This window comes from Alternaria incomplexa, assembly GCF_024043165.1.
Source record: "Alternaria incomplexa strain BMP 0042 chromosome Unknown scaffold_5, whole genome shotgun sequence".
NCBI classification, from domain to species: domain Eukaryota; kingdom Fungi; phylum Ascomycota; class Dothideomycetes; order Pleosporales; family Pleosporaceae; genus Alternaria; species Alternaria incomplexa.
Window position 1 is genome coordinate 1,010,566 of NW_026249854.1, and position 22,837 is coordinate 1,033,402.

At 52.8% G+C, this 22,837-nt stretch overlaps 7 protein-coding genes across 7 annotated transcripts; 2 read left to right on the forward strand and 5 right to left on the reverse strand.

Annotated features, from left to right (window-relative positions):
- Positions 1–790: 790 nt before the first annotated feature.
- J4E90_004265 (uncharacterized protein) lies at positions 791–1,855 on the reverse strand (the record flags this gene model as incomplete). The annotated part of the gene is made up of 1 exon (XM_051433830.1): positions 791–1,855. One exon carries the CDS (start codon positions 1,853–1,855, stop codon positions 791–793), a length of 1,065 nt encoding a protein of 354 aa, XP_051292348.1.
- Positions 1,856–2,876: 1,021 nt separating this feature from the next.
- Positions 2,877–3,823, reverse strand: J4E90_004266 (uncharacterized protein; the record flags this gene model as incomplete). The annotated part of the gene is made up of 3 exons (XM_051433831.1): positions 2,877–3,112; positions 3,162–3,543; positions 3,596–3,823. 3 exons carry the CDS (start codon positions 3,821–3,823, stop codon positions 2,877–2,879), a joined length of 846 nt encoding a protein of 281 aa, XP_051292349.1.
- Positions 3,824–5,738: 1,915 nt separating this feature from the next.
- On the reverse strand, positions 5,739–7,297 carry J4E90_004267 (uncharacterized protein; the record flags this gene model as incomplete). Its single annotated transcript, XM_051433832.1, has 2 exons — positions 5,739–6,979; positions 7,027–7,297. The coding sequence occupies 2 exons, from the start codon at positions 7,295–7,297 to the stop codon at positions 5,739–5,741; spliced, it is 1,512 nt and encodes a 503-aa protein (XP_051292350.1).
- A 2,534-nt stretch (positions 7,298–9,831) lies between these two features.
- J4E90_004268 (uncharacterized protein) lies at positions 9,832–12,373 on the forward strand (the record flags this gene model as incomplete). The annotated part of the gene is made up of 4 exons (XM_051433833.1): positions 9,832–9,937; positions 9,985–10,995; positions 11,046–11,777; positions 11,829–12,373. The coding sequence occupies 4 exons, from the start codon at positions 9,832–9,834 to the stop codon at positions 12,371–12,373; spliced, it is 2,394 nt and encodes a 797-aa protein (XP_051292351.1).
- Positions 12,374–12,577: 204 nt separating this feature from the next.
- On the reverse strand, positions 12,578–13,334 carry J4E90_004269 (uncharacterized protein; the record flags this gene model as incomplete). The annotated part of the gene is made up of 2 exons (XM_051433834.1): positions 12,578–12,923; positions 12,994–13,334. 2 exons carry the CDS (start codon positions 13,332–13,334, stop codon positions 12,578–12,580), a joined length of 687 nt encoding a protein of 228 aa, XP_051292352.1.
- A 3,307-nt stretch (positions 13,335–16,641) lies between these two features.
- J4E90_004270 (uncharacterized protein) lies at positions 16,642–18,072 on the forward strand (the record flags this gene model as incomplete). Its single annotated transcript, XM_051433835.1, has 1 exon — positions 16,642–18,072. One exon carries the CDS (start codon positions 16,642–16,644, stop codon positions 18,070–18,072), a length of 1,431 nt encoding a protein of 476 aa, XP_051292353.1.
- A 1,187-nt stretch (positions 18,073–19,259) lies between these two features.
- Positions 19,260–22,444, reverse strand: J4E90_004271 (uncharacterized protein; the record flags this gene model as incomplete). The annotated part of the gene is made up of 3 exons (XM_051433836.1): positions 19,260–22,075; positions 22,173–22,316; positions 22,387–22,444. The coding sequence occupies 3 exons, from the start codon at positions 22,442–22,444 to the stop codon at positions 19,260–19,262; spliced, it is 3,018 nt and encodes a 1,005-aa protein (XP_051292354.1).
- Positions 22,445–22,837: the final 393 nt, after the last annotated feature.

Consider the following 22,837-nt stretch of genomic DNA (forward strand, 5'->3'; position numbering starts at 1 on the left):
CAAGCAGGGAAGACATGATCACCCGCGTCGTCCAGGCCGCCACGAAGCCTTGATTGGGTGGTTTTAGGCCCCCGAATTAAAGGCAAGGCTGGCTCGGGTGTGGACGGTAGTTGCAGATCCACGTCCTACGCAGGATCACATTTCGAACACCGCCTCAACCGGGTAATTGGCGACTGCGCATCTGGAATTGGTCGTATGTGATTGGCGCATCTGTGTAAGGTGCAGTAGGACCATGTTGTTGTGAGGCAGACAAGTGGCAGGCGGTTGTCAGATGTGGAAGGTGCTGCGCTATGTATTGTTGACGAATGTACAGTGCAGGAAGGCTGAGACACAGGCTGCGAGTGTCTAGGCATCTATCGAAGTCAGCAACACGCATCGCAACGTGCAACACACCTTGGAATGTGTATACCTTTTCGATATCGTGGCTGTAAGAAAGTGTGAGTGACAGAGCGAGGAAAGTGCCAGGACGCCCTGCTGCTTCCTCCGCGCTGAGTCATGCCACGAGCCAACCCTCCAATATACTAGCGTAGCGCGAGTCATTGACGGCTGCGAAACCTTTCAAGGCTCTTTCAGTCGCTTTCCACAAACTTTACTGCATCAGTATTACAATTAGCATGAGCCTGCAACTATCTCGACTTACACAACATGTCGTTGTTTTCAAATAAAAGCTTGACGAAATCGGGAAACATACAGCATCACTCTTACAGTTGATTAAGCATCCATTGTTGTTCATTCGTCTTTCATTCATATAACCGGTTCAAACCAGTCACGTTGGGGTATATACAACTCTCTACTCCTTGCTCAAATCCGCAATCTGCAAAACCGCCTTACCAAAGTTCTTTCCCTCAAGCATACCAATAAAGCCCTCAACCGCATTATCAATACCCTCAGTAACACTAATCTTCGCCTTGAAGGTGCCCTCGGACAACCACTTCTGCAGCTTCTCCTGGTGCTCCTTCGCGTGCTTAGGACCCATGTTCTCGTCACCAACAATGAAACCGCGGATAGTAAGGCGCTTGGCAACAACGTTCATGAGGTTGCGGATGGGGTACTGCTCGCCGGGCTTAGCGTTGTACTGGGAGATCATGCCGCAGGCGATGATGCGACCGAAGTTGTTCATGGCGTTGATGGCGGCTTCGAGTTGCTCGCCGCCGACGTTCTCGTAGTAGATGTCGATGCCGTTGGGGGCGAGGCGGGCGAGGGCATCGGCTGGCTTCTCGGTCTTGTAGTTGAAGCCGGAGTCGAAGTTGAGCTCCTTGGTGATGAAGTCGAGCTTCTTGTCGTCGCCGACGGAGCCGATCACGGTGAGACCCTCGTGCTTGGCGAGTTGGCCGACGAGTTGGCCGACGGCACCTGAGGCGGCGGAAATGAAGATGGTCTCGCCCTTCTTGGGTTGGCCGATCTCGTAGAAGGAGGACCAGGCGGTCAGACCGGGCATACCGAGGGGACCGAGGAAGTACTTGGGGTCGAGGTTGTAGGGGTTCTTGAGCTCGATGCAGTTGGCGACGGCGTCCTTGTCGAGGACGGAGTACTCCTCAATGGGGCTGATGCCCATGGTGATGAGAGTTTGGCCCTCCTTGAACTTGTCGCTGGCGGACTTGACGACCTTGAAGATGGAGCGGTTGGTGATGGGCTTGCCTAGCTCGAAGGGAGGGGAGTAGGACTTGACGTCGGGTGCACGCATGCGGCCACGCTGGTAGGGGTCGAAAGATGCGTAGAAGTTCTTGACGAGAAGAGCACCCTCTGGGAGCTTCTGGTCGAGGTCGATGTCGCGGGCCTCAACAGCGAGGTCCTGGCCTGGCTTTGGCCATCCCTCTGGGACTTTCTTGAAGATGACGCCCTTGTTCTGAACCATGGTGGTGTGTTTGTTGTGTTTAGACTTGGGTATTAGGAAGGAAGAAGTAGGGTATTGTGTGTTGATGTTGTAGAGTGGTTTAATAATTTGATGCTGAAGATTGAGACATGAGCACCTAGCTATATACCAACACCTCTAGCTGACAAACTGTGATTTCACCGCCGAGAGAAAGACCCTGATTGCATCATGGGTGGAGGGAGGGACCGGAGGCGCCGTCCTAGCACGGCAAGCCCAGTCGTAACGTTGCATATCGGCCAGCGACCGGCAAAGAGTCGCAAAACGAATTTCGTCCGACCGCAAAAGCCACTTCTTTGGTTGAAGGCCTCGACGCGGGGCCCGAAACTTGTCGCAAATGCAGAATCTTCGAGACAACGTTGAACGACACGAAGCCATGACGAGCGCTCGCGCCGGGAGTCACCCGCTTTGGGGAAGGTGCCCGCTGCGAGATTTAAGGCTGAGCCGAGGCAAGTGGGGCGTGGATTGGTAATGGAGGGGTGTAGCTAGAAGTCGCTATGGATTCAATGCACTCAGCGGTGAGGATGCTAGGTAGTGTGCTGACTTGGAAGGCTTAATGAAACGTCCGAGCATATGTCTGATTCGTTTTGTGCGTTAGCAATTGGAGCAGCATGTCGGAAAATGATCACGAGCAAGCCAAGTGCGTCTCAAAGCGTGTCGTACAAAAAGCTCTACAATATTCATGCATAGCCTGCCGGGAGGATACGGACGTAAGTCGGTACATTGATTCCTACGTCTCCGTTGGATGCGGTGCGTGATGAATTACTTGTGTATTTGTCAACCATCATCCTCCCTCGAAAGCAGTCAACTGCTCCATAGAGCTATCTGACCAAGCCTAGCCTCAAGAAATCTATCGTAACCTTTACTCCGTGTAAACACGCGGAAGTTCCCTTGTTGGGCAATGTCATGCTTAATCCCGTCGTCGACGGCTCCTACGCCCAGGTGGAGATTTGTATGCACGCCATACACTATCGCTCGCCTGAAATACTCGGAGGAGGTTCTTGTACTACTCTTCCTCTTCTTCCTCTCTGCTGTCTACAAAGAAGTCTCCCTCTTCCTCCTCAGGCTCCATGACCTTCTCTATCAGCTTCAGCGTCTGTCGTAACGGCAAACCGACAACGTTGTCGTATGACCCTTCTATGCGCTCGATGAGGCACGCGCCCGCTGTCTGTATACCGTAGCCGCCTGCTTTATCGTTGCCGTCGCGCGTTTTGACGTATGCAAGGATCAGTTCGTCGGTCACTACTCGTGTTAGCATTCAATTCAGCCATGTCTCAAAAGGAAGAAGTACCAGTAGGATCAAACATAACCGTTGTCTCTTCAACATGCGTCTCCATGGCATATCCCGGATCTACCGCAGACTCTAATGGCTTCATCACCGCAACGGCGGTCATAACCTTGTGCGCGCCCTCATCTCTCAGCATCTTCAGCGTTGCTATATGGTCTGCCTCGCTCTTTGGCTTCTCCAGTATCCGCCCAGCGTGCGATACTACGATTGTGTCGGCAGCGATGACGATGGCAGGTTCGCCGCGCTCGCGATTGTTAATCTCGGTTTTGTATACGTCATGCGCTTTGGCGGATGCGGTTTCGAGGACGTAGTTCAGCGCGCCGAGCGAGTGGTCTAGGTTTTCGGCGAATTTGGATGGGCATACGTCGATTTTTGTGAGGCCGATCTGATGGAAGTCAGTATCTGGCATGTCCATGGCCGGGTAGATGTGATGCTACCTGTGCGAGAAGCTGTCTTCTCCGTGGTGACGCGCTCGCAAGCACAACTCTAGATCCCCTCAACTCATTCAAGGCTGGTAAGTTGAGTGGAGGAGGAGGAGGCCCTGGAGGCGGTCTCTTCGCTAATGGTGCGCCTGATCCGGGGTTGTTTTGTGGGATTGGTGACTTCCGTGCATCTTCATACGAGGGTGGAGGATCAGACGGTAGTAGGGGCTCTTTGGCGTCCATTGTGGCGGATGAAGTATGTTTAGCGATCAGGTGATATGCAGAGGCTGCACTTGAATAATAAAAGGTCAAAGAACTGGGTATGCGCTGCGATTGTAATGGTGTTGGGGATATCTTTCGATGAAGCTATTGATTTCGGGGATGCTTCAGGGTCCAAGCTCCTGCGCCACCCGACTGGATGACGTTCGCCTGGGGAGCCGCAACGCAGATCTCTACTTTCACTTTCCTTATTCTGAAGCACCGCAACTACCTTCCAACGTTCAATTGTCCACTGCAACGAAAGACCGCCGCCTGTTACTAACAAAGCACAAAAATGGGAACACGGAAAATAGCAAGTACGTGTAGAATTCAACCAAAGCCTAGAGGCCTTCAAGGTCTTCCGTACTCAAAGCTAAAGGCTCGTTACCTAGGTATAACTGTAATGAAGACCATCGATCGTTCCTAAGATAGATGATCTATGATATATATCAGGATCCTCTCCTCCGCCATTTCATGGACAGCCCAGAAAATGGTATCGCCTATGTCCGACCCCGACGGTGCGCGAAACCTCAGCTTCATTACGCCTTGAGTAAGAAAAGTTACAAAGAATAGAAAACTTTCCCTCGTTTCCTCATCGACCAAGCACTCAGATTTCTCTCCTTCCTTTCCTGAGGCTACATGTGGGACACGAGGTGCGATCCACCAGCAATCACCAAGTCCGTAGATGTATAGCTGAGTAGCAAGCGGATAGTGTTTACCATAGTCATCGCTTTTTTCATGCATACCGAAGCACATCGTTCCGACGGTGTAATCTCGATCTAACAATACATCTAACAATACAATACGGAGTTGCTACTTTCCGCGTAGCGGCCCTGCAAGGGTTGTAATTTTCGCGAAGCGATAGCCTGTACCTCTACTTCCCTTTTATAGCCTTCTTATACTTTATTATAGCTTGTTGCTGCTGCTAGAGAGGGTGTAAGATGCCTCTTTTTAGCTGTGCACGCTCTACATTTAGCCTTAGCAGATAGAGCGGGCATACTTACTTCCGTAGCCGGTGTAGCTATTCACTCTAGCCGGCTGGTCTATCACCTGGCATCTTTTCCCATCCATGATTCTTGATAGGCCATAAACCCAGGCGAATACAGAGTCCAATCGCCCTCCAAAGACTCCATCGGCATTTCTTTACCATCAAGAGCCCATTGTCGCACGTTTCTCTCGAATCGGAAGCAACTGGCATTGTATAACTGGTGCCTTTTGAGAACCTTCAAGTAATCCTAGGAAAACTTGTAGCCTTGCGCTTCTTGATAGCCAGCCGATGTACTCTGCGATAATTCTTTTTATTACGGAGGTGTTCGGGTAACCTGCGTAGCTGCCTCTGCTCACGCTCCCTTGATGTAGAGCGCTTTTCCATGATGCAAAACGTAGACTGATGATCACCTGCCGAATGAAAATGTATTGTGGTCGAAGTAAAGATGGAATGAAAAGACCTGCGGATGTTATGGTTGGGTCGATGCTCACCGTGCACGTCATCACCTGATCGGTCTGACTCGATCAGGCTAGAGCTGCCATAGGATCACCCAGGTGCCAACATGTCACCTACCTTTGTGTCCTGTTCAATAGCTTGTGTTTTCTCAGATGCAATACGATTGCTCACATCTGTCAAAGCTATTTTCCACAGTAAGCAAAGCTTTAGATGCTGTTGCCTCCTTTCAATCTGGAGAGAAAAAGGTCCACGCGCGCAGGGCGGATTACCATACAAACTACGATCTATAACAACCAAATGATAACGATCAACCCCCTCAACCAGGATTGGAGTATCGAAACAGCGTCTCTTGACCCTGCCCATACTCTACGGAGATCAGACTACCAATGCTTTCTCTTCAACCGGGGCTTGAGCATCGACACAGCGTTCTCCGGCACCGGAGATACTTTACAGATCTCAATCTACCAATTTCGTCTTGTCGACGTGGAACATCTTGAGTATTGCCTCGTATGCTTCGTCGAAGTCGATCTTGTCAATCTCTTTCTGCATCTTCTCCCTGCCTGTGACGATCTCTTTGGCAATGCTTGGCCAGTCGAGAGTATCATGACCGATCATCTCTTTTGCGCCGCTGTCTACATGCACTGGCAGTAGCTTCCCATCCTTCTTCCTTACGATACCGTCGACAATGACAGTCTCGATATCGGCCAGGCTGGAGTGTAGGATGATGGCGGCGACTGGGTCGTGTTGTGCGGCGCCCACCATACTGGGACTCAGAGCATCGAAAATGACCAAATCTGCCTTGTACCCTTCCGCGATGCGCCCAATCTCGCTGCTCATGTTCGCAGCCTCTGCACCCTTGATCGTTGCCAGATTGAAGGCGGCCTCGACGCTGAGGCTATCGGGAAGAGCTCGTGGAATGTTGCCTTGTTTCATAATGTGTTCGTTGTAGTGGTTTCGCGCATTTCCGAGCCCGAGTTTTGCTTCAGCGATGATGGAGCCGGCAGTGGCGGAATGACAGTCAACGCCAAGCGCGGCATTGTCTTGCAGTCCGATGGAGTCGCCGCTCACACCTCCATCCGGGAATGAGGCATCAAAGCAGTAAGATCTCCCCATGGCCATCTGAAGCTCTGAACTCGGGGTAGAGCTCACGAATGCACCAGCGGCCTTCAAGAGTTCAGCATCAGCCTTGACGATCGTGCCACCATGCGATACGATGATTTTCTCATCTAGTAGACCATGGTTCGACGCTGCTAGTATCACACTACCTCCTAGCGATACAGAGCCGTGGGTGGTAATCGTCTTGACGCCTTTCGCATTCACCCTGGCAAATGTACCTTTGATTATATCCGCAGGGAGAAACCAAAAGTCGAACGCAAAACCCAGCGTTACTCTTCCTTCTCCGAAAGGCCCGTTATCGGCGAGCTCCTCGAAGGTGTTCATGACCCAGTCCTCGAGAAGATTTGGATGCCAGGTGAGGGGGTTGAACTGCTTGACGAGCGAGATTGGAGTGTAACAGAACACGGAACGCATGCCAGAAGATGCAGTACCTGCGATAGCGGCTTTGGCGTGTTCTGGTGAGCGGGTGATATGTGCGTGCTCAACCACCGTAGTTGTGCCAGCTGCAATGCTTTCCAGTAAACTGGCGAGCTGGCCGTAGAAGACATCCTCGGGCGAGTATTGGAAAGATTGCGAGTTGCCTGCTCTTTGTTAAAATGAGGTCGTCTATTTCTACATAAAGCCATACCAGTCACCATGTATTCCAGCAGCTGCTCATTGGCATGCCTGCCTTTGAGCTGCGTCTGCCAAGCATGACGGTGAGTATCGATGAAACCTGGGCTGATGATCTTGTCGGTGCAGTCGATAGTCTCGGTTCCCTCAGATGGTTTGATATCATGCGCGATTCTCGTAATCTTGCCGTCTTCGACAAGAACATCGGATTTGGTGGGAACGACGTGGTTGTTTGCATCATGAATCAGAGCCACACCGCCCCGGAGAAGAAGGGTTTTGGAAGCCATCGCACGAGTCGCCACACCTGTGTATAGTTGTCGCGCTTCCACCATTGCTAAATCCAGGGTTCATATACCTCTTATTACTTTGCAATATCGCATTACGCCCCGGTCAGGGGTGAGGTCATCGTTGCTTCCTTTGACCCCTCACTCCGCTTTCATCGGCACCCTTGACGCATCAAGAGCGAGACGCGACTTTCCATGGCTTTAAGGCTTCACCGAACGACGAGAAACGGAGTTTAGGACATCAGTCAGCTATGCATCTAGATTTACCTGCATTTCGCCCTATCGAAAGGGCACACATATTGTCGCGTGTTGGAAGCTGAGGTCAGCGTCGCGTGTTGGTTTTCGCGAAGGGTCGATGACGTAATCTCGTGATCGCTTGAGCGCTCCATCAAGGGCTTCACGTGAGACAGCTTTTCCGGCATCAACTACGGAACACCAGCATTATGTCTTTTCACGACGGTGTCAGATTTTGCACAATTTATACATCCGCGTGGAGCTACATTTGCGCAGCATCTCGCACGCGCCATTGACAGCAGAGGGCTCCTTAATCCGCAAATGTACTGACATTCGCCAGATCACGCATTATCGATCTTCAAGTGCGCTACCAAGCTCAAGCACGCCATGATTCACCTCTTTCATTACTATAACGACTCCTCTCGAACGAATACCACGATACCTTCGAGTCCTCCCTCCTTGCGGACGTCCATTGCCCGACTAGGAGGTGACCGACATAAACCCCCGTAAGGACACCAGTCAGCCCGTCGCAGTCGGCCATCCCACGTTCTATACGAACTCCAGACCCTCCTCGGCGATATACATACGAAGGTGCATAGGGCTGGATCGGCCAGACTCCTGGGATGAACCGCCACTCGCTTCATCAACACTCACGAGGATGTGGCCTCATGCTGCGTCGGAATACCCGCAGATCATGCAGACTCCGTACTGTTCCAGACTCTCGGCTCGTGCTTGCTGGAACCCACGTCGCTGGTCCTGGTTGCATGCATTATAGCGTGGCAAACCAATGGCATCCAAGCATCTTGGACAATTACACATCGTAGCACGCGTGGTGAAGAGGCGGTACAGGCTGGTTGTGGTGGCATTCCGCTAGGTCGTGAGCGCGTGCGTAGCTGAACAGTTGCTTCTTCTTGAAGAGCGTGTCGATTCGCTGGCCCGCGCGAGTGTGATGCATGCCTCAGATGGCGTGCTACCACGAAGTCGATCCGCATAGTCTAAGCGATTCAGGTAGGAGTTCAGCTGGAAAGTCCGCGCATGGGTGATTTCAACCCGACACCCTGGTTTTACAGCATCTGGAGATGAATCTGGCGCTTATTACGCTGCAAATGAGGCTGGAACCTTACCCAGATTACCGATCCCGAATGTAGCTTTGCGGAGACCCTTGAGTTCTGAACCACGTCCAAGAGCTCAGCAATGAGATTGCATCTTCTTCCATTTCTGCTCACAAAAACTACCTTCTTAGCTAGTGTTTCCATCGAAACATCGGATTGGTTTCCACATCCAGGCGGAACGTCCCGAATCTTTCGAAGATACACAAAAGGGCGCGCTTGCATGCTCGCTATTTGTTTCAGTGCATTAGCCTTTCACACGTGCCGGCCTGTGTGACAGCCTACTTACAGCACCGTCTTTCGGGCGCTAGTGTGGCTGCAGTAGACCTGTCCAGGTAAGCATCGCATTCGGTGCCAATGCCGCCAACCGAGATGTCGCAATACTTGGCATCAATTGCGAACGTTACGCGAATAGTTCCCACCAGATGTCAGTCTGTTGAGATAATGCAAGGCTGGGCATGTCCACCTTTCTTCCTCTCGTTGGTAATCTCTTCTTGAAGAACTCGAAGATAACTAAACAAAGAGGTAACTGCACAGATTGGTTGCACGGATGATGTTTAGGACATTGTAGGTGTACGCTAGCCATGGCCAACCAGCGACCCCAGATCTCCCACGCGATCCGCCAACGCCTCAAACGCCATATCTCCGCCTTCGGAAGCCCAGACCTCACAAGCTCAACGCTTCGCTGGGCCCAGCCTGCCAAATTCCTCGTCTTCCATCTGCCAATAAGTAGGATTTTGCTCAATGCAAAGCACGTCATGATCGGGCGCTGTGCAGTGATAGCAATGCTGTACTGTGATTTGCACGGAAAGCTTCTCTCGCACGCTCTGCCCACGCCAAGCGCAATGTGCCGTCTTGTTAGACGTCAAATCCTTGGGATGGCGTCGGCCCATAGCACATGCGGCTGTGCCTCCGCCTTGGATCTCGAACTATGTGGCATTTCTATTTGACCGAAGTTTACATTCTCCCACTACTTCTCCACGGGGGGCTCGTTCACGCAACGTGCTATAAGGTTACACCCATCTTCCCTCGGTCTGGCAAAACGTCGGGTCTTCCAGATACTCGTGAACTTCTGTCAACGCACGCGACTCTGGGGACATCCACACTGCCGGAGCCCTACCTGACTTTTTTAATCTGTTATCCACGGAACCCTAGAAGCCCAAGACACAGCCATCGCTGACGACGTCCGCCAACATGGCATCCGCTGGTCAGAAAGCAGCCAAGGTGCTTGGAATCAACCTTGACTACCGAAAAGAGCCCGAGGTCTCTGGCGCTGCATCAATATCCTCCGTAGAAACATGTAAATACTGTATAGTCTGTCATCCGGCAGTAGCTAACGAAACGTAGACGTCGAGCGCGAACCGACCGCAAAGGAATGGCTTTCTCGATTCAAACCGTCAGCAACCGCCACAAAACGCTACCTAAGAAGTTTGTTTCCCTTCTGGGACTGGATCTTCCACTACAACCTGACATGGCTATTCGGAGACTTTATCGCCGGATGTACCGTTGGCTTTGTCGTTATTCCCCAAGGTATGGCATACGCTTTGCTGGCGAAGCTGCCTCCTGAGTATGGACTCTACACCAGTTTCGTCGGTTTCATTCTCTACTGGGCTTTCGCTACATCCAAGGACATCACAATCGGTACTGTTGCCGTTATGAGCACCATCGTTGGCAACATTGTCACCAAGATCCAGGATAAACAGCCGGAGATCGAAGCCGTGGACATCGCCCGGGCTCTTTCCGTCATTGCTGGTTCCGTTCTCCTGTTCATTGGTCTCACCCGTCTCGGAAGGATTGTCGAGCTCATTCCTCTGGTTGCGATCACCTCGTTCATGACCGGCGCTGCCATCTCCATTGGAGCCGGTCAGGTACCAGCGCTCATGGGCATCTCTGGCGTCAACACGCGTGGTCCCACATACCTGGTCATCATCGACACCCTTAAAGGCCTTGGACGCACAAAGCTGGATGCCGCTATGGGATTGACTGCCCTTTTCATGCTCTACGCTGTTCGCATCTTTTGCAACTTCATGTCGAAGAAGCAGCCATCGAAACAAAAGGTCTGGTTCTTCGTCAGCACACTACGGATGGCCTTCGTTATTCTGCTTTACATCATGATCAGCTGGCTTGCCAACAAGGACATCCCAGGTCTCCACAACGCGAAGAACGATGTCAAGATGGCAAAGTTCAAGATTCTGGGTCGCGTGCCACGAGGATTCCAGCACGCTGGAGCTCCGAAGATGGACACCAAGCTTCTCTCCGCAATCGCGCCTGACATTCCAGTCACTATAATCGTGTTGATTCTTGAACACATCGCAATCTCGAAGTCTTTTGGGCGCATCAACAACTACGTCATCAACCGTAAGTCATTCTCATGTCTCCGATGACGAAGTACTAACCCTGCTGTTTAGCCTCGCAAGAACTTGTCGCCGTCGGATTTACGAATGTTATTGGTCCATTCCTGGGCGCCTACCCGGCCACCGGCTCGTTCTCGCGAACCGCTATCAAGTCGAAAGCAGGTGTTCGTACCCCGCTCGCTGGTATCTTCACTGCAGTCATCGTCCTCCTCGCCTTGTATGCTTTGACGGCAGTCTTCTTCTACATCCCTTCGGCCGCCCTTGCCGCCGTGATCATTCACGCTGTCGGCGATCTAATCACGCCACCTAACGTGGTGTTCCAGTTTTGGGAAACGTCGCCTCTGGAAGTAGTGATCTTCTTTGCAGGTGTCTTTGTGACGATATTTACGAACATTGAGAACGGTATCTACGTTACCATCGCAGCCTCATTCGCACTCCTGCTTTGGCGCCAGCTGTTCACCCACGGAGCTGTGCTAGGCAGAGTCCGGATCTACATCGCCAGTCCAGAGACAATGGCCAACAAGGACGATGGTCACTTCGCCCCTGGATCTTCCGCTGCTGTTCGTGAAGCGTTCATTCCAATCAGCCGCAAGGATGGCTCAAACCCGCTGGTCGATATCGAGACTCCCTATCCCGGTGTACTAATCTACCGCTTCACCGAGGGCTTCACATATCTCAACCAGCAAGGCTACATGGATGAACTCGTTCATCATGCCCAGACCATCTCTCGCCCAACAACACTCGACAAGTACCAAAAGATTGGTGATCGGCCATGGAACGACCCAGGTAAGTTTGGTATATACAATGAGCCCTTATCACCGTACTAATTCTTGTAAGGCCCACGTCGCGGAAAACAGATCAACGTCGACGACGACCGACCCATCCTCCGCGCCATCATCCTAGACTTCAGCGCCGTCAACAACGTCGACGTTACATCCATCCAAGGACTCATCGACGTCCGCGCACAACTCGATCGCCATGCTGCACCCGAAACAGTAGAATGGCACTTCGCCTCAATCAACAGCCGCTGGACCAAGCGCGCCCTGACAACCGCTGGTTTCGGTTACATCGACCGCGAACGTTTCGCCGCGCGCCAGCACTGGAACCCAGTGTACAGCTACGCACCTCTCGATAACTCAGCGGCGAAGTTGCATGATGAGGAGGCGCAGGATGATATTCAGGCTGTTAATAGGAGTAAGGGTCTGCCGAGTGGCAAGGTGACCACGGTGCATGGACAGAACCGACCGTTTTTCCACATCGATGTTGCGGCAGCTGTTGAGAGTGCGATTGCGGGTATCAATGGAAAGCTGGCGCAGACTAGCTCGGGGAGCTCACATGAGCATGAAGTTGGTCAGACGGAGTTTACAACCAAACAAGATTAGATAGGTCGTTGTATACATTTTTCGGTTTGCCATGTTTTCGGCACACTCTTCTAAGACTTCGCGCACCCCTTTCGTGTGACAAACGCATTGATCCATATCGTTCATTCTTTCATAAGTTCATATATACAAGAGGAGGTCTCCCCTATCATAATCATATACAGCGAATCACTTCACCCAAACCACCTCACCACCCCATCTATCCACCTACTGCCTAACACACCCCGTCTTATCCGTCAACTCCTTCGGACACGTAACTTCCTTAAAGCTCACACTAGGGTTATCCGCATTCTTAAACCAATCGAACCGCCACTGGCAGCCCGGCTTTAGCTTCTCAGGGAAACCGTCACACTCGGATCTCGACGAAATACCGCCGTACTGCTGGCCCCAGCCGTTGGGCGGAGCACCGAATTGCGCGGTACACGCGTTGAAGATACCGACGCCGCCGCCGGGCATGGCGATGTCGAAGTGGTTGTCGCCGAGGTCGCCGCCGGTGTTTGTGGTTTGTACGATCATTTTCTTGCCGGAGACGGGGCCGGATGTGAATGTCATTCTGGAAGGAAGATTTGTTAGTCATGGTTCTTCGACGTTGAATAGGGTGGATAGGGTAGAAGTAAACATACTCGTAGCAAGCACAGCACCAATCACTCTCTGTCTTTCCAGCCAGCTTCACAGCCGCAAATCCGTATGCGAGATCATCGTTTACGGCCCAGGGGGACTGGTCGGTGCACATGTATGCCTCGCCTCCTCCGCTTTCGCATCCGCTCTTTGCGTTGAGGTTCGTGAGGGGGTTGTCGTTCTTGTCGCAGGTGGCGATGGGCTTGTTGACGGGGGCTTTTCCTGCCCAGGCGCAGGAGCCTTTGCAGCAGTCCCAGTAGCGTGTTGTTTTGCCTGTGGATTGGGCGGAGACGGTGGCGAGGCCGGTTGTGAGGGCCAGGAGGGAGAGTTGCTTGATGGATACCATGGTGGGCGGGCGGTTCTGTAGATCTTTTTTGGGAGATGGAAGTTGGATTCGGAGAGCTTGTCGATTTACAGTGAACTTGGAGAGAGCAGCTTGACGTTTATATATTGTCATATATGCCAAGTTACTTCCCCATCCCATCCATGACGAAACATCATCTAGACTTACCATCTACCCCACAAAATGCCATCAACGCCTGTCCTAGCCACCTTCCCGTCCTCCCACACGGTACCAAACAGCCCTAAGAGCCCTTGCAACCGGTGGCACAAGGCCGCAGCCGAGATGATTTCTGGATCTCAAGAAACGCCCAGCACGTCAGCACCCACTGTTAGCGCTGCACACGTGTAAAAAACAAGAGCAAACATGCTTGCCCAAAGTCATCATTTTCATCTATTGGAGTAAGCGGTCAAACTTGGCCTGCGGTGGCAGTGGACAAAGAGGTGCACGACACATGGTGCACTAGGACGCGAGGTTCATATATTGCGGCGCTATTGTCGGCTCCTTCTTACTCGCTGGTAAAGTGCCGGGACGTAATTCCCGGACCACCACGTTTAATGAGGCGCCCGGGAGTTTTGCTGGCTGGATGCTGGACACAGCGGGGTGCATATACGAGGTGTTTGATAAACATTCCGCGAAAAGCTTGATTTTGAAGGACGTTGCGGCTGAACGTGCAGTTCGCTGATGGTCGTACAAACATCTTGGGAAGTCAGGAGCCGGAGATGTTGTAGAACAAAGGGCGGTTTAGCGCAGTTTCAGAATCATACCGATGTTCTTCCTAGCATGGAACACGGAAATGGCCAAGGGTCTTGCATGCCGCGAAGGATGGAGCGTTCATTGGTTGATTTATGCGATTTAATTTATTGCAGCGTCATTCTTCGGCTGCTCGGGATGTACATGAGGCTGATGACGAGAGGGGTGGTGAAGTTGTGCTTGGAATGTGTACAATCGCTGCGAGTGCTAGAGCACATTCTGCAAGCGATTTGCAAGTGCTCATCGCAAAGCGTCGCCGGAAATCTCGTGCAGAGGTACTTGGGCGAGTACCACTACGGCCTTTTGCGATCTTAACATTTGTCGGTGTGACTAGTGGTCAAAAATGCGTGGCGCCCCACTGTCTTGCGGCTACTTCGCAAACGTTCAGCTAACAGCCTGCATGCATTTGGATAGCTTCGCGCCGGATTCCACAGTCCTGGTATTCGTTTTGGGCTATGGTCGGTGAAGTGTAAAGTGCCGAGCGACTGTTTTGGTGGGTTGGAGACACTGAGCTGTCGGAGAACGCTCCGGTGCCGCTCGTTCGTGGCATGATGTGCATTCCAATGGGTCCTTACTGAACTCGTGAACTCAGCCCAGATGACGGGCGTGTTGGCTTGTATAACCTCTCAGCTGGCGGCTGAAGCATCACATTCCAACCTCGCTCTTAGACGCTTCCAACACTATCATGATTCTGGGACGATGCGACCAGCTGTCACTTATACGTCACCGTGACCTTTTTATATACGTGAGTAGTGAACCGTAGGTGTATATGTAGACTACTATTGAGAGTATGCCTTTCATGAGCGGCGACTCTTCGCTGCGCTTTGTGAAGCTTGACTTTATAGCTCAGGCTGTAGACCCGCGAGTGGAAAGTGAATCCCAGCAAAAGGACACAAGAAGCGAAAAGAACACCGTTGAAGAAATGACACCAAAGAGCGCCCTCCGCCTCTGATACCACCAAGTATCTCCAGAAATAATGAGGTCGAACCCGTGTGACCTGAGGACCCAGTAGAACATCAGCACCAATCCAACGACTCTTGGAGTATGCTTGTTAATCAACAGAGCTCTAAGTTTGCAGCAGTTCTCCATGCGCGCTCAGCGTCAACGCTGACGATCTCTGCCTTCCACATATCGGTTGTACCATATTAAAACCGTGATGCTTAGAACGAAGTAAAGTACATAACCGGCAGCAAGGGCCCACACTTGCCGTTGAGTAATCTCGGGATGTTGGACAGCGATACCCGGCTGCTGCCGTTGGAAAAACTGTTGACTCATGGTAGAAGTTTGGTAGTGCAACGTTCCTTTTGGACTGGTTTGCCGTTGCTTCGCCGTTACTTGGGTCGTATTCGGGCGCTGAGCGTTGAGAAAGTTAGTATGCTTTTTTGAAAGACAAGGAGTAGTCGTGAGGTTAGCTTTTATACACAGTTGATACACGCAAGGCTATTGAATCAAAGAAGCAAGACTGGAAGGGGATGTTGTGAAGCCGACAAAGAAGAATGTGTGAAGACAGGCATTGAAACAAGACCCCTTCGTGGTTTGCTGCTGTTCCTTCGCGGACAGAAGGAAAACAATCATGCGCGTTGTTTGAACCACCGTCGCATCGGCAGGACTCTCGTATCACAACCCGAACTTTGACGCGCATAATTTCTTTTCAGTGTTGAACGCCTCCAAGCGGAGTAGCGTGAGTGGTGGACTCGACAGGAACGGCGGAAATGAGGTATCGTGAACTGCCCATGGGACGTCGAAGCATGGAATATCCCTCACAAAGATCAGGTGAGGGCACTCCGAGGGTACTCCTTTTGTCGACGCGCGTTCATTTGGATTGATGATGGAGATCAACGCCAGGATACAAACTTCCACAATGAGGCAGCAGGAAATGCCGATCCGAATCCGCGATGCCCGAACCAGCCACCTGAAACGGGCCATGACGTAGCGCTAGAAGCGGTAGGCGCAACGCCTCATGCCCCAGGTTACCAGCCCCTCGGCACCCATTACCACTCCCAAAACTCTGCCGCTGTGCAGCTTCACGCCCCCGTAAGCTCGTACGGCGCAGCCCCAGAGTAGCATCAGCAATGCTGCAAGGTCAGCGCCGTGCTTCATAACGCGCCATTATCATGCTGCCCTGCTCACCGCGGTTTGTGGCGATCCTGCTCGCACGGGAATGACACGCCGTGACAGGTCCGGCGCATTTGACGAATCCACACCGGGGGCATTGATCGCCAGGTCGCTTCGGCCACTTGCGCACACGGTCATGCCAAAAGGTTATGATCGCCATAGCCTACAAGTCGCTCAAGAGGAGCATGCCTCCTCCCTTGAACCTTCCTCTTCTTTCCTTATTCATACGAACTACACTCCGCTGCTACCTCGCTCCCCGCTTTGCCCAACCTCCGCCGGCATCCGATGGCTACGGCACCGCATCTCCACTCTCTATCAGAACACTAGCGAGATCCATACACACGTTCATTCTTCTTATTACTATACTGTCCTTTCCAGCTACTACACTCTTTACTTAGACTATTCGCGGTTCAGCCCGGCGCTGCACCACCACTATTAGACCGCCATGCCTAATCGCTCCTTCCTATGCCGACTAATCTTCTGCGCCGTATTCGCCGTATCCGTCCTTAATATCTTCACCAAGGCCACCCCGCCACTCTTCCACGCCGCAAAGACCTCTGCGCATGAGCACCCCCAGGAACTCTTTTGCCCGCAGTCCAAGCTCGCCGATGACGTCTTGGTCGTCTTGCGAACCGGGGCCACCGAATCACTCGAAAAGGTGCCGGTGCACCTCCGTACCACGTTACGTTGCGTCCCCCATTATGTTATACACTCGGACCTGGAAGAGGAGATAGACGGACACGTCGTCCACGACGTCCTCGAAGGAGTTAGCGAAGAGACGAAGAAGACGAATGACGACTTTAAGCTGTACCACCAACTACAAGAGCACGGAAGACGAGGTGTGAAACAACAAGAAGTTCTCACATCGCTATCCGGATCGTCGCAGGGTGACTACCTGCGAACCGACAACGATGGCTGGCAGCTCGACAAGTGGAAGTTCCTTCCCATGATTGACCAAGCACTCGAGGAGAAGCCGGACGCGAAATGGTATTTCTTCCTGGAAGCCGACACGTACCTAAACTGGAACAACCTACTCGAATTCCTCAGCAACTTCGACGACAGCAAGTCCTACTACATCGGCAAGCACCTCTTCATCAACGAAGTCGAGTTCGCCTACGGTGGCGCAGGCTTCGCCCTCTCTGCCCCCGCCGCACGTAAAGTCTCCGCCCAACGCTCCCCCCGCATCTCCGAATACGAAGACTTTACCAAAACCCACTGGGTCGGCGACTGCGCTCTTGGCAAAGTCCTCGAAGACGTCAACATCCCCCTCCACCGCGCCTTCCCCCACTTCCAAGGCGACTCCCCCGCGACACTCGACCCTGCGACTTCCAAAATCGACCGCGACCTCTGGTGCTACCCGGCTGTAACGTATCACCACGTTTCGCCCACCGAAATCCAAGAACTCTGGTCTTTCGAACAGGACTGGTACAACAGACACCCGATTCTGCTGCGCCACCGCGACATCTTCATGGAGCTCGTGCGACCCAAGATCGGTCCTTCGGTCACAGCCTGGGACAACATGTCCGCAGACAAAGAATACAACGCCCACGACCACTCTGCCGTCGCCAACGAACTCGAGCGCAACGCCTGGAAATCTTTCGAACACTGCCGCACGCTGTGTGAGGAGCAGGATGATTGCATGCAGTTCTCATTCAACGAGGGCAGTTGCGCAATCTCCAACAGCTTCAAACTGGGTTACGCGAAGCCCGGTGCGCGGATACGGAGTGGCTGGATGGTTGATCGCGTGGACGATCTCTTCAGGAGTCTAGAGGAGCAGTGCGGACTCCGGGATTGGTTTGCGCCGATGGAGACTCCGAAGGAGAGGGATAATAGTGAGTTGAAGATTAAGATGAGGAGGAAGAGGAATGTGATGTGAGAGTCCCTCACTTAACAAACAGCGATGGTCTTGCGTTACAGCAGCATCAGCATTGGCGTTTTTTCATGGTTTGATGGTTTGCTTGCGCTTTTTTTGTGTGGTTTGATTTGTTTTGAATGCAGATGGAGATGATGATACCCCCCAAGACACTCGCTTTAGATTCATAAGTTTCAGTACTATATACTACATCGTTGGATGGATGGATGGATGGAAGGCTGCACTGCGCAGGACCTCAACTCAAGTAAAAAAGAAGAACAAATAAACAAATGTTAAAACAATCTCGCAACTGCTCGTCCTTCGTCGGCCTTGTACTTGACGTGGGAACCTGACTGTTGCTGCTCCTGGCCGAATTGCCGTCTTTTGAACTTCGACCTTCTTCACTTGTTGCTAGCGGTAAACCGACTGCGTCTACTTCACGGTCGTGATAGGAGTTGGCGATGATAAAAATGCCTCACCTCTTTACTTGCTCAGTATGCGTAACACAGATGGAATGAATTATTCTCCTATAGTAAAGGCAGCTTGACATGTACAGTTTCAACAAGTCGAGAGTTCGCTGTGAATGCGTATCTGTTCCGTCATGTTCTTCTTGGACGACGTCGAAGCAAACCTCTGTGATCATAAGCTATGATGGGCATCTCATGTCACGCATTGAAACACCTCACAGTCACTCAAAGTCCAAAACGCAGTCTATCAATCGTACTATTACACATTTCATCCCTCCATACAGGCACTAACTACATCTATCCGCGCTCGACAAAGACAAGCTATAAAGCCTCGCTTTTCGCTAGATCCTCTTTCATTCTACCATCATAGATAACAGACAGCGCAAGACAGGTGAAGGTAAAGATTCTCATCATCGATAATGCTAAGATGCAGTATATGACGCGCGCATGACTATATCGCAAAACCACCAATGAAAGCAGGACAGAGAGGGGTATGTTGTTGTAATGAAGGATGACTACCTAGACAACCTTCAGGACGGTATATTGATGAGAAAAAGGAAAGAAAAAGGTTTCGCTATCGCTATCGCTAGAAAGAACGCCTGACCCAAAGCCTCGCTGATGCAATTGCTATCATGTCCATGGTAGCAATATACGCAGCGGGCAACTATTAATGCATGTACTGAACTTGAAATCGAACGGGATGGTATCAGAAGAGAGGGAAGAGGAGACACGACACTATGTCGACTACATCGCAATCGCCGTTGCGGTGCTATCGTGTTTGTGTTCCTCGGGACTCTCGGCGTACGCCAGCAGAGCTTTTGCATCATCGAGTCCCGATATCGCGAGGCCCTTCTCGTCTTCTTCGTGAATGGTGCTTTCTTGGATGCTCTCTTTCGAGATCTCGCTCTTCCTTTCGGCATCTTCGATTCCGTCTTCGTCCATGAGGTTTGGTGGCCGTTGACGCATCGCGCGTGCCTTTTCCAGTGAGATGGTCTTTTGCTGGTAGGTGGTCGTAAATGGAAGGGCTTCGTCTCGGTCGATTGTGGCTTTCATGAGCGCAGCCATCCAGAGTCGGCCCACGGCAAGGCTATCCACTGCGAAGTAGTGCACGATGGGCTTGGTGAATTGGACACCCTTTTGGAGTCCTGCACGAGGTGGTACAAGCTTGAAGATGAACATGCCTGAGACATCCTCCTCCAGCCCTGGGATACCTTTGGCGCTATCCGCAGATGCCGTTGTCTGTATGGTGGCATTGTGCGGAGATGTAGGTGAGTTGGCCGCACCTGTTAGAGACGCATGGAGGCCTGTCATCCTCTCGTTGTTCGCTGGTAGCACGCGATGCGATGAGATGTCGATGAGACCTTTCTCTTCGGTATCATTCTCCGTGTAGTAGTAGGCCAGGCGGCGGCCACGAAGCACGAATAGGCGCGTCTTCCATGTCGTCATAAGACTCGAAGACTTCTTCTTCATCCAGCCGCTATAGTCGCAGTTCTCCATGGCTTGTTGGGGAGTGATTTGCTGACGGCCCTTGAGATATGCACTAGTGCCATGCTTCTTGGCCTTTTTCTTTGCGTCCTTGGGCGTGGTCGAGCCAGCGGTAAACCGCCTGTTATTATCGGCCTTTTCAAGCTCGAAACTCTTCGAAAGTGATGTGCCAGAGGGTGTGCTAGATCCCGTCCGCGAGGGTGACTGCATCGGTGAGTCCTTGTGTTGTGTGGTGGAAACATCCGCGGAGCTCAAATTCGCCTTCTCGCCGCCGGTTATCGCGTCTGATATCGCTCGAAGACCCCTAGATTGTGATCCCTTTTTACTGCTGAAGAACGAGCGCGTATGAGATGGTACAGCAGCTGGCGAAGGTGATGCACGACCTGTGCTTGAGGTCTCGCTACCTGCGACGTGGGGCGAATTCGCAATGGCGTCAATGCTGTGCGCATCATATGAGAGCTTGGTCACGGTTGGATGCGTTTCGCTTGCTGGCTTGAGAGGGCGCACAAAGTCGAATGCACTAGAGCTGCGCTCGCTTTTGGTGCTGGTACCGTAGTACTGTTTCGCGGCAGCGGAAATTGGACTCGCTGGCCGGAGAGCCGAATCTGCGCTGCCGATTCGGCTGTGTCGGCGACTGAACGACGCGCGCTGTGCGCCTTCGGTCGTGTAACTAGCATTGCGTGAATGGCTCGCGGCGCTTTCTCTCTTGCGCAGAACGTTCCTGCTACTCTTGCGGTTGTCGACCTCGCCTCCGGAAAAGTAGCCGCGGTCAAGATCACCGGAGCCTAAGCCGGCCTCGCGGAAATCGAACGTAGTTCCATTGGTACTTGAAGCATGATGGTGATGTGATGAGACCGGTCTGCCGATATCTTGTACGGACTTGGACAGCGATGTCGAACCCATGGTCCAATTGCGGTCGAATGATGGCGTCTTCCTGTGTGCGTGGGCGGCCATGGGTGCAGATGTAGGCGGCTTCATTAAACTGGGCGTGCTAGGCGTGGGTGGTCCCTGCCCGTATTCGATAGAAGAGTGGCGTCTGCTGTGGTTCATACTTCGGACGGAAGCAGCGGAGGGTCGTCTAGGCGAACCGGGCGTAGGTGAGGCGGGCGTGTGCTGGATCAGTGGAGAGGTCGCGTCGATGGTAGACGATCGGCCGGCGGATGAGGCTGCACGTGGGATGTGCTGACGGCTGGTGTTGCCTCGGGATCCGATGCTTTCCCTGAGCGTCGGTATGCGAGGAAGGACCGCCCCAGTTGATGCAGCCCTGCTCCTTCCCATATCGGCTGGAAACTCGTCGGGGCTCTCTGAAGGCGGCAGGAGAAGGGTCGTCCTTGCAGCTTCGGCTTCCTTCGCGTTCTTGACCTCGGACTGCAAGGCGTTAATCTTCATCCACGTGCGCAGTCGCGGTCCCATGGGGCCCAGATTGAATTCCTGCATGAAGATGAAGTTGCGGTCCACGCCCAGCAGCGCCTCGCCATCGATTTCTTGGTCGCGGAACACATCGCAGTGCTTCTTCTCCACACCCGCGTCCTCGAGGTATTCGGCGACGCGCGCAGGCGACCATGTCTTGACCTCCTCCTCGGTGTGCCAGCTCTGCTCCTCCTCATCGGTCTCCTGCCCGTTGATGTATGACAGCCGGTGGTGGCTGCTGTATTCGCTTCCCGAGTCATTGGACCGTATCTCCTTGCCCACAGCGCTGTGGCGCGGCGTGCTCATGCCCGTGATGTGCTCGTCGATGACGCTCAGCGTTTCGTGCATGACGGGGCTTCCTATCGTCTCGTCTTCTGGTGGCGCCTCCCCGCTCAACGTCATGCTGATGCTCCGCGGGCCATTTTGTATAGATGTTCGGCGAGCAACTTCTGGTCCCGACGCGATGTTCAGGGGCTCTGTGGGTGCAGACTTTAAAGGTGGAGGGGCGCTCGTGGAAGCTGGTGGCTGTGCGGCGGTGGTCGGCGGCTCAGAAATGGCCATGCCGGGCTGAGGCGATGGTTTTTCTGATTGCACGGACATTTGCGAGGGATTGCGCGAGAGCATGGTCGGAATGGGCGTCGGTTTGGGTGCTGGCCGTGTGTATACTGATATACATCAGCTGCGTTGCTCGCAAAAGGAAGCATGACGATCAAATAGATAGGGGATGTGCACTACTGTGCTGCCGTCGATAGCGCAACATACCTTCAGGAAACAGGCCGTTCTCTCCCGTCTCGGTGTTCTTGCCTAGAAACCAGCCATCGCCAAAGTCGTCGTCGCGCTCAATCAGCTCGATGCGGTCTCCGCGCCTCAGGCTCAGCTCGTCGGGACTGCGGGCGAGGAACTCGTCTGCAAGTGCTGTCAGCAGCTGTCGCTGGCATGTGCGACGCAGTGGCAGCACGGGTGAGGGGAAACATACGCACTACGACGAGGGTATCGCCAGGCCGGCAGCCCTCGGTGTGGGTTCGTTGCGCCATGCTTACAGCTGCTCTCCAAGACTGGGTCGGGTCGGGGGGCGTGTATGCGGGCAGTCTCCAGATCAGTACAGGTGGTTCATCCTCGTGGGAGTTCGCGCTATCGGCGGGCGAGGCGGGCGCAACAGTCGGACGTTTGGCAGACTATAAATGCTGGCTACCGAGCCACCGCTACCTGAAACAGCCTGACAGGTGCGCAATGAAACAAAGTGGCGATGTTGTTTGGAGCGAGGGGGGAGGTATATTGCTTGATCCCGTCGTCGTGCGGCTGCCGGGGGTGTCGTGTCTATACTTGGGTGGTGGGACAGAGAGGCATGAAGCTAGCGATGTGCATCCTTGGAAGCAGTAGGCGACCTAGCCTGCATGCGATATGAATTACGTCGGTTGGCAAAACCA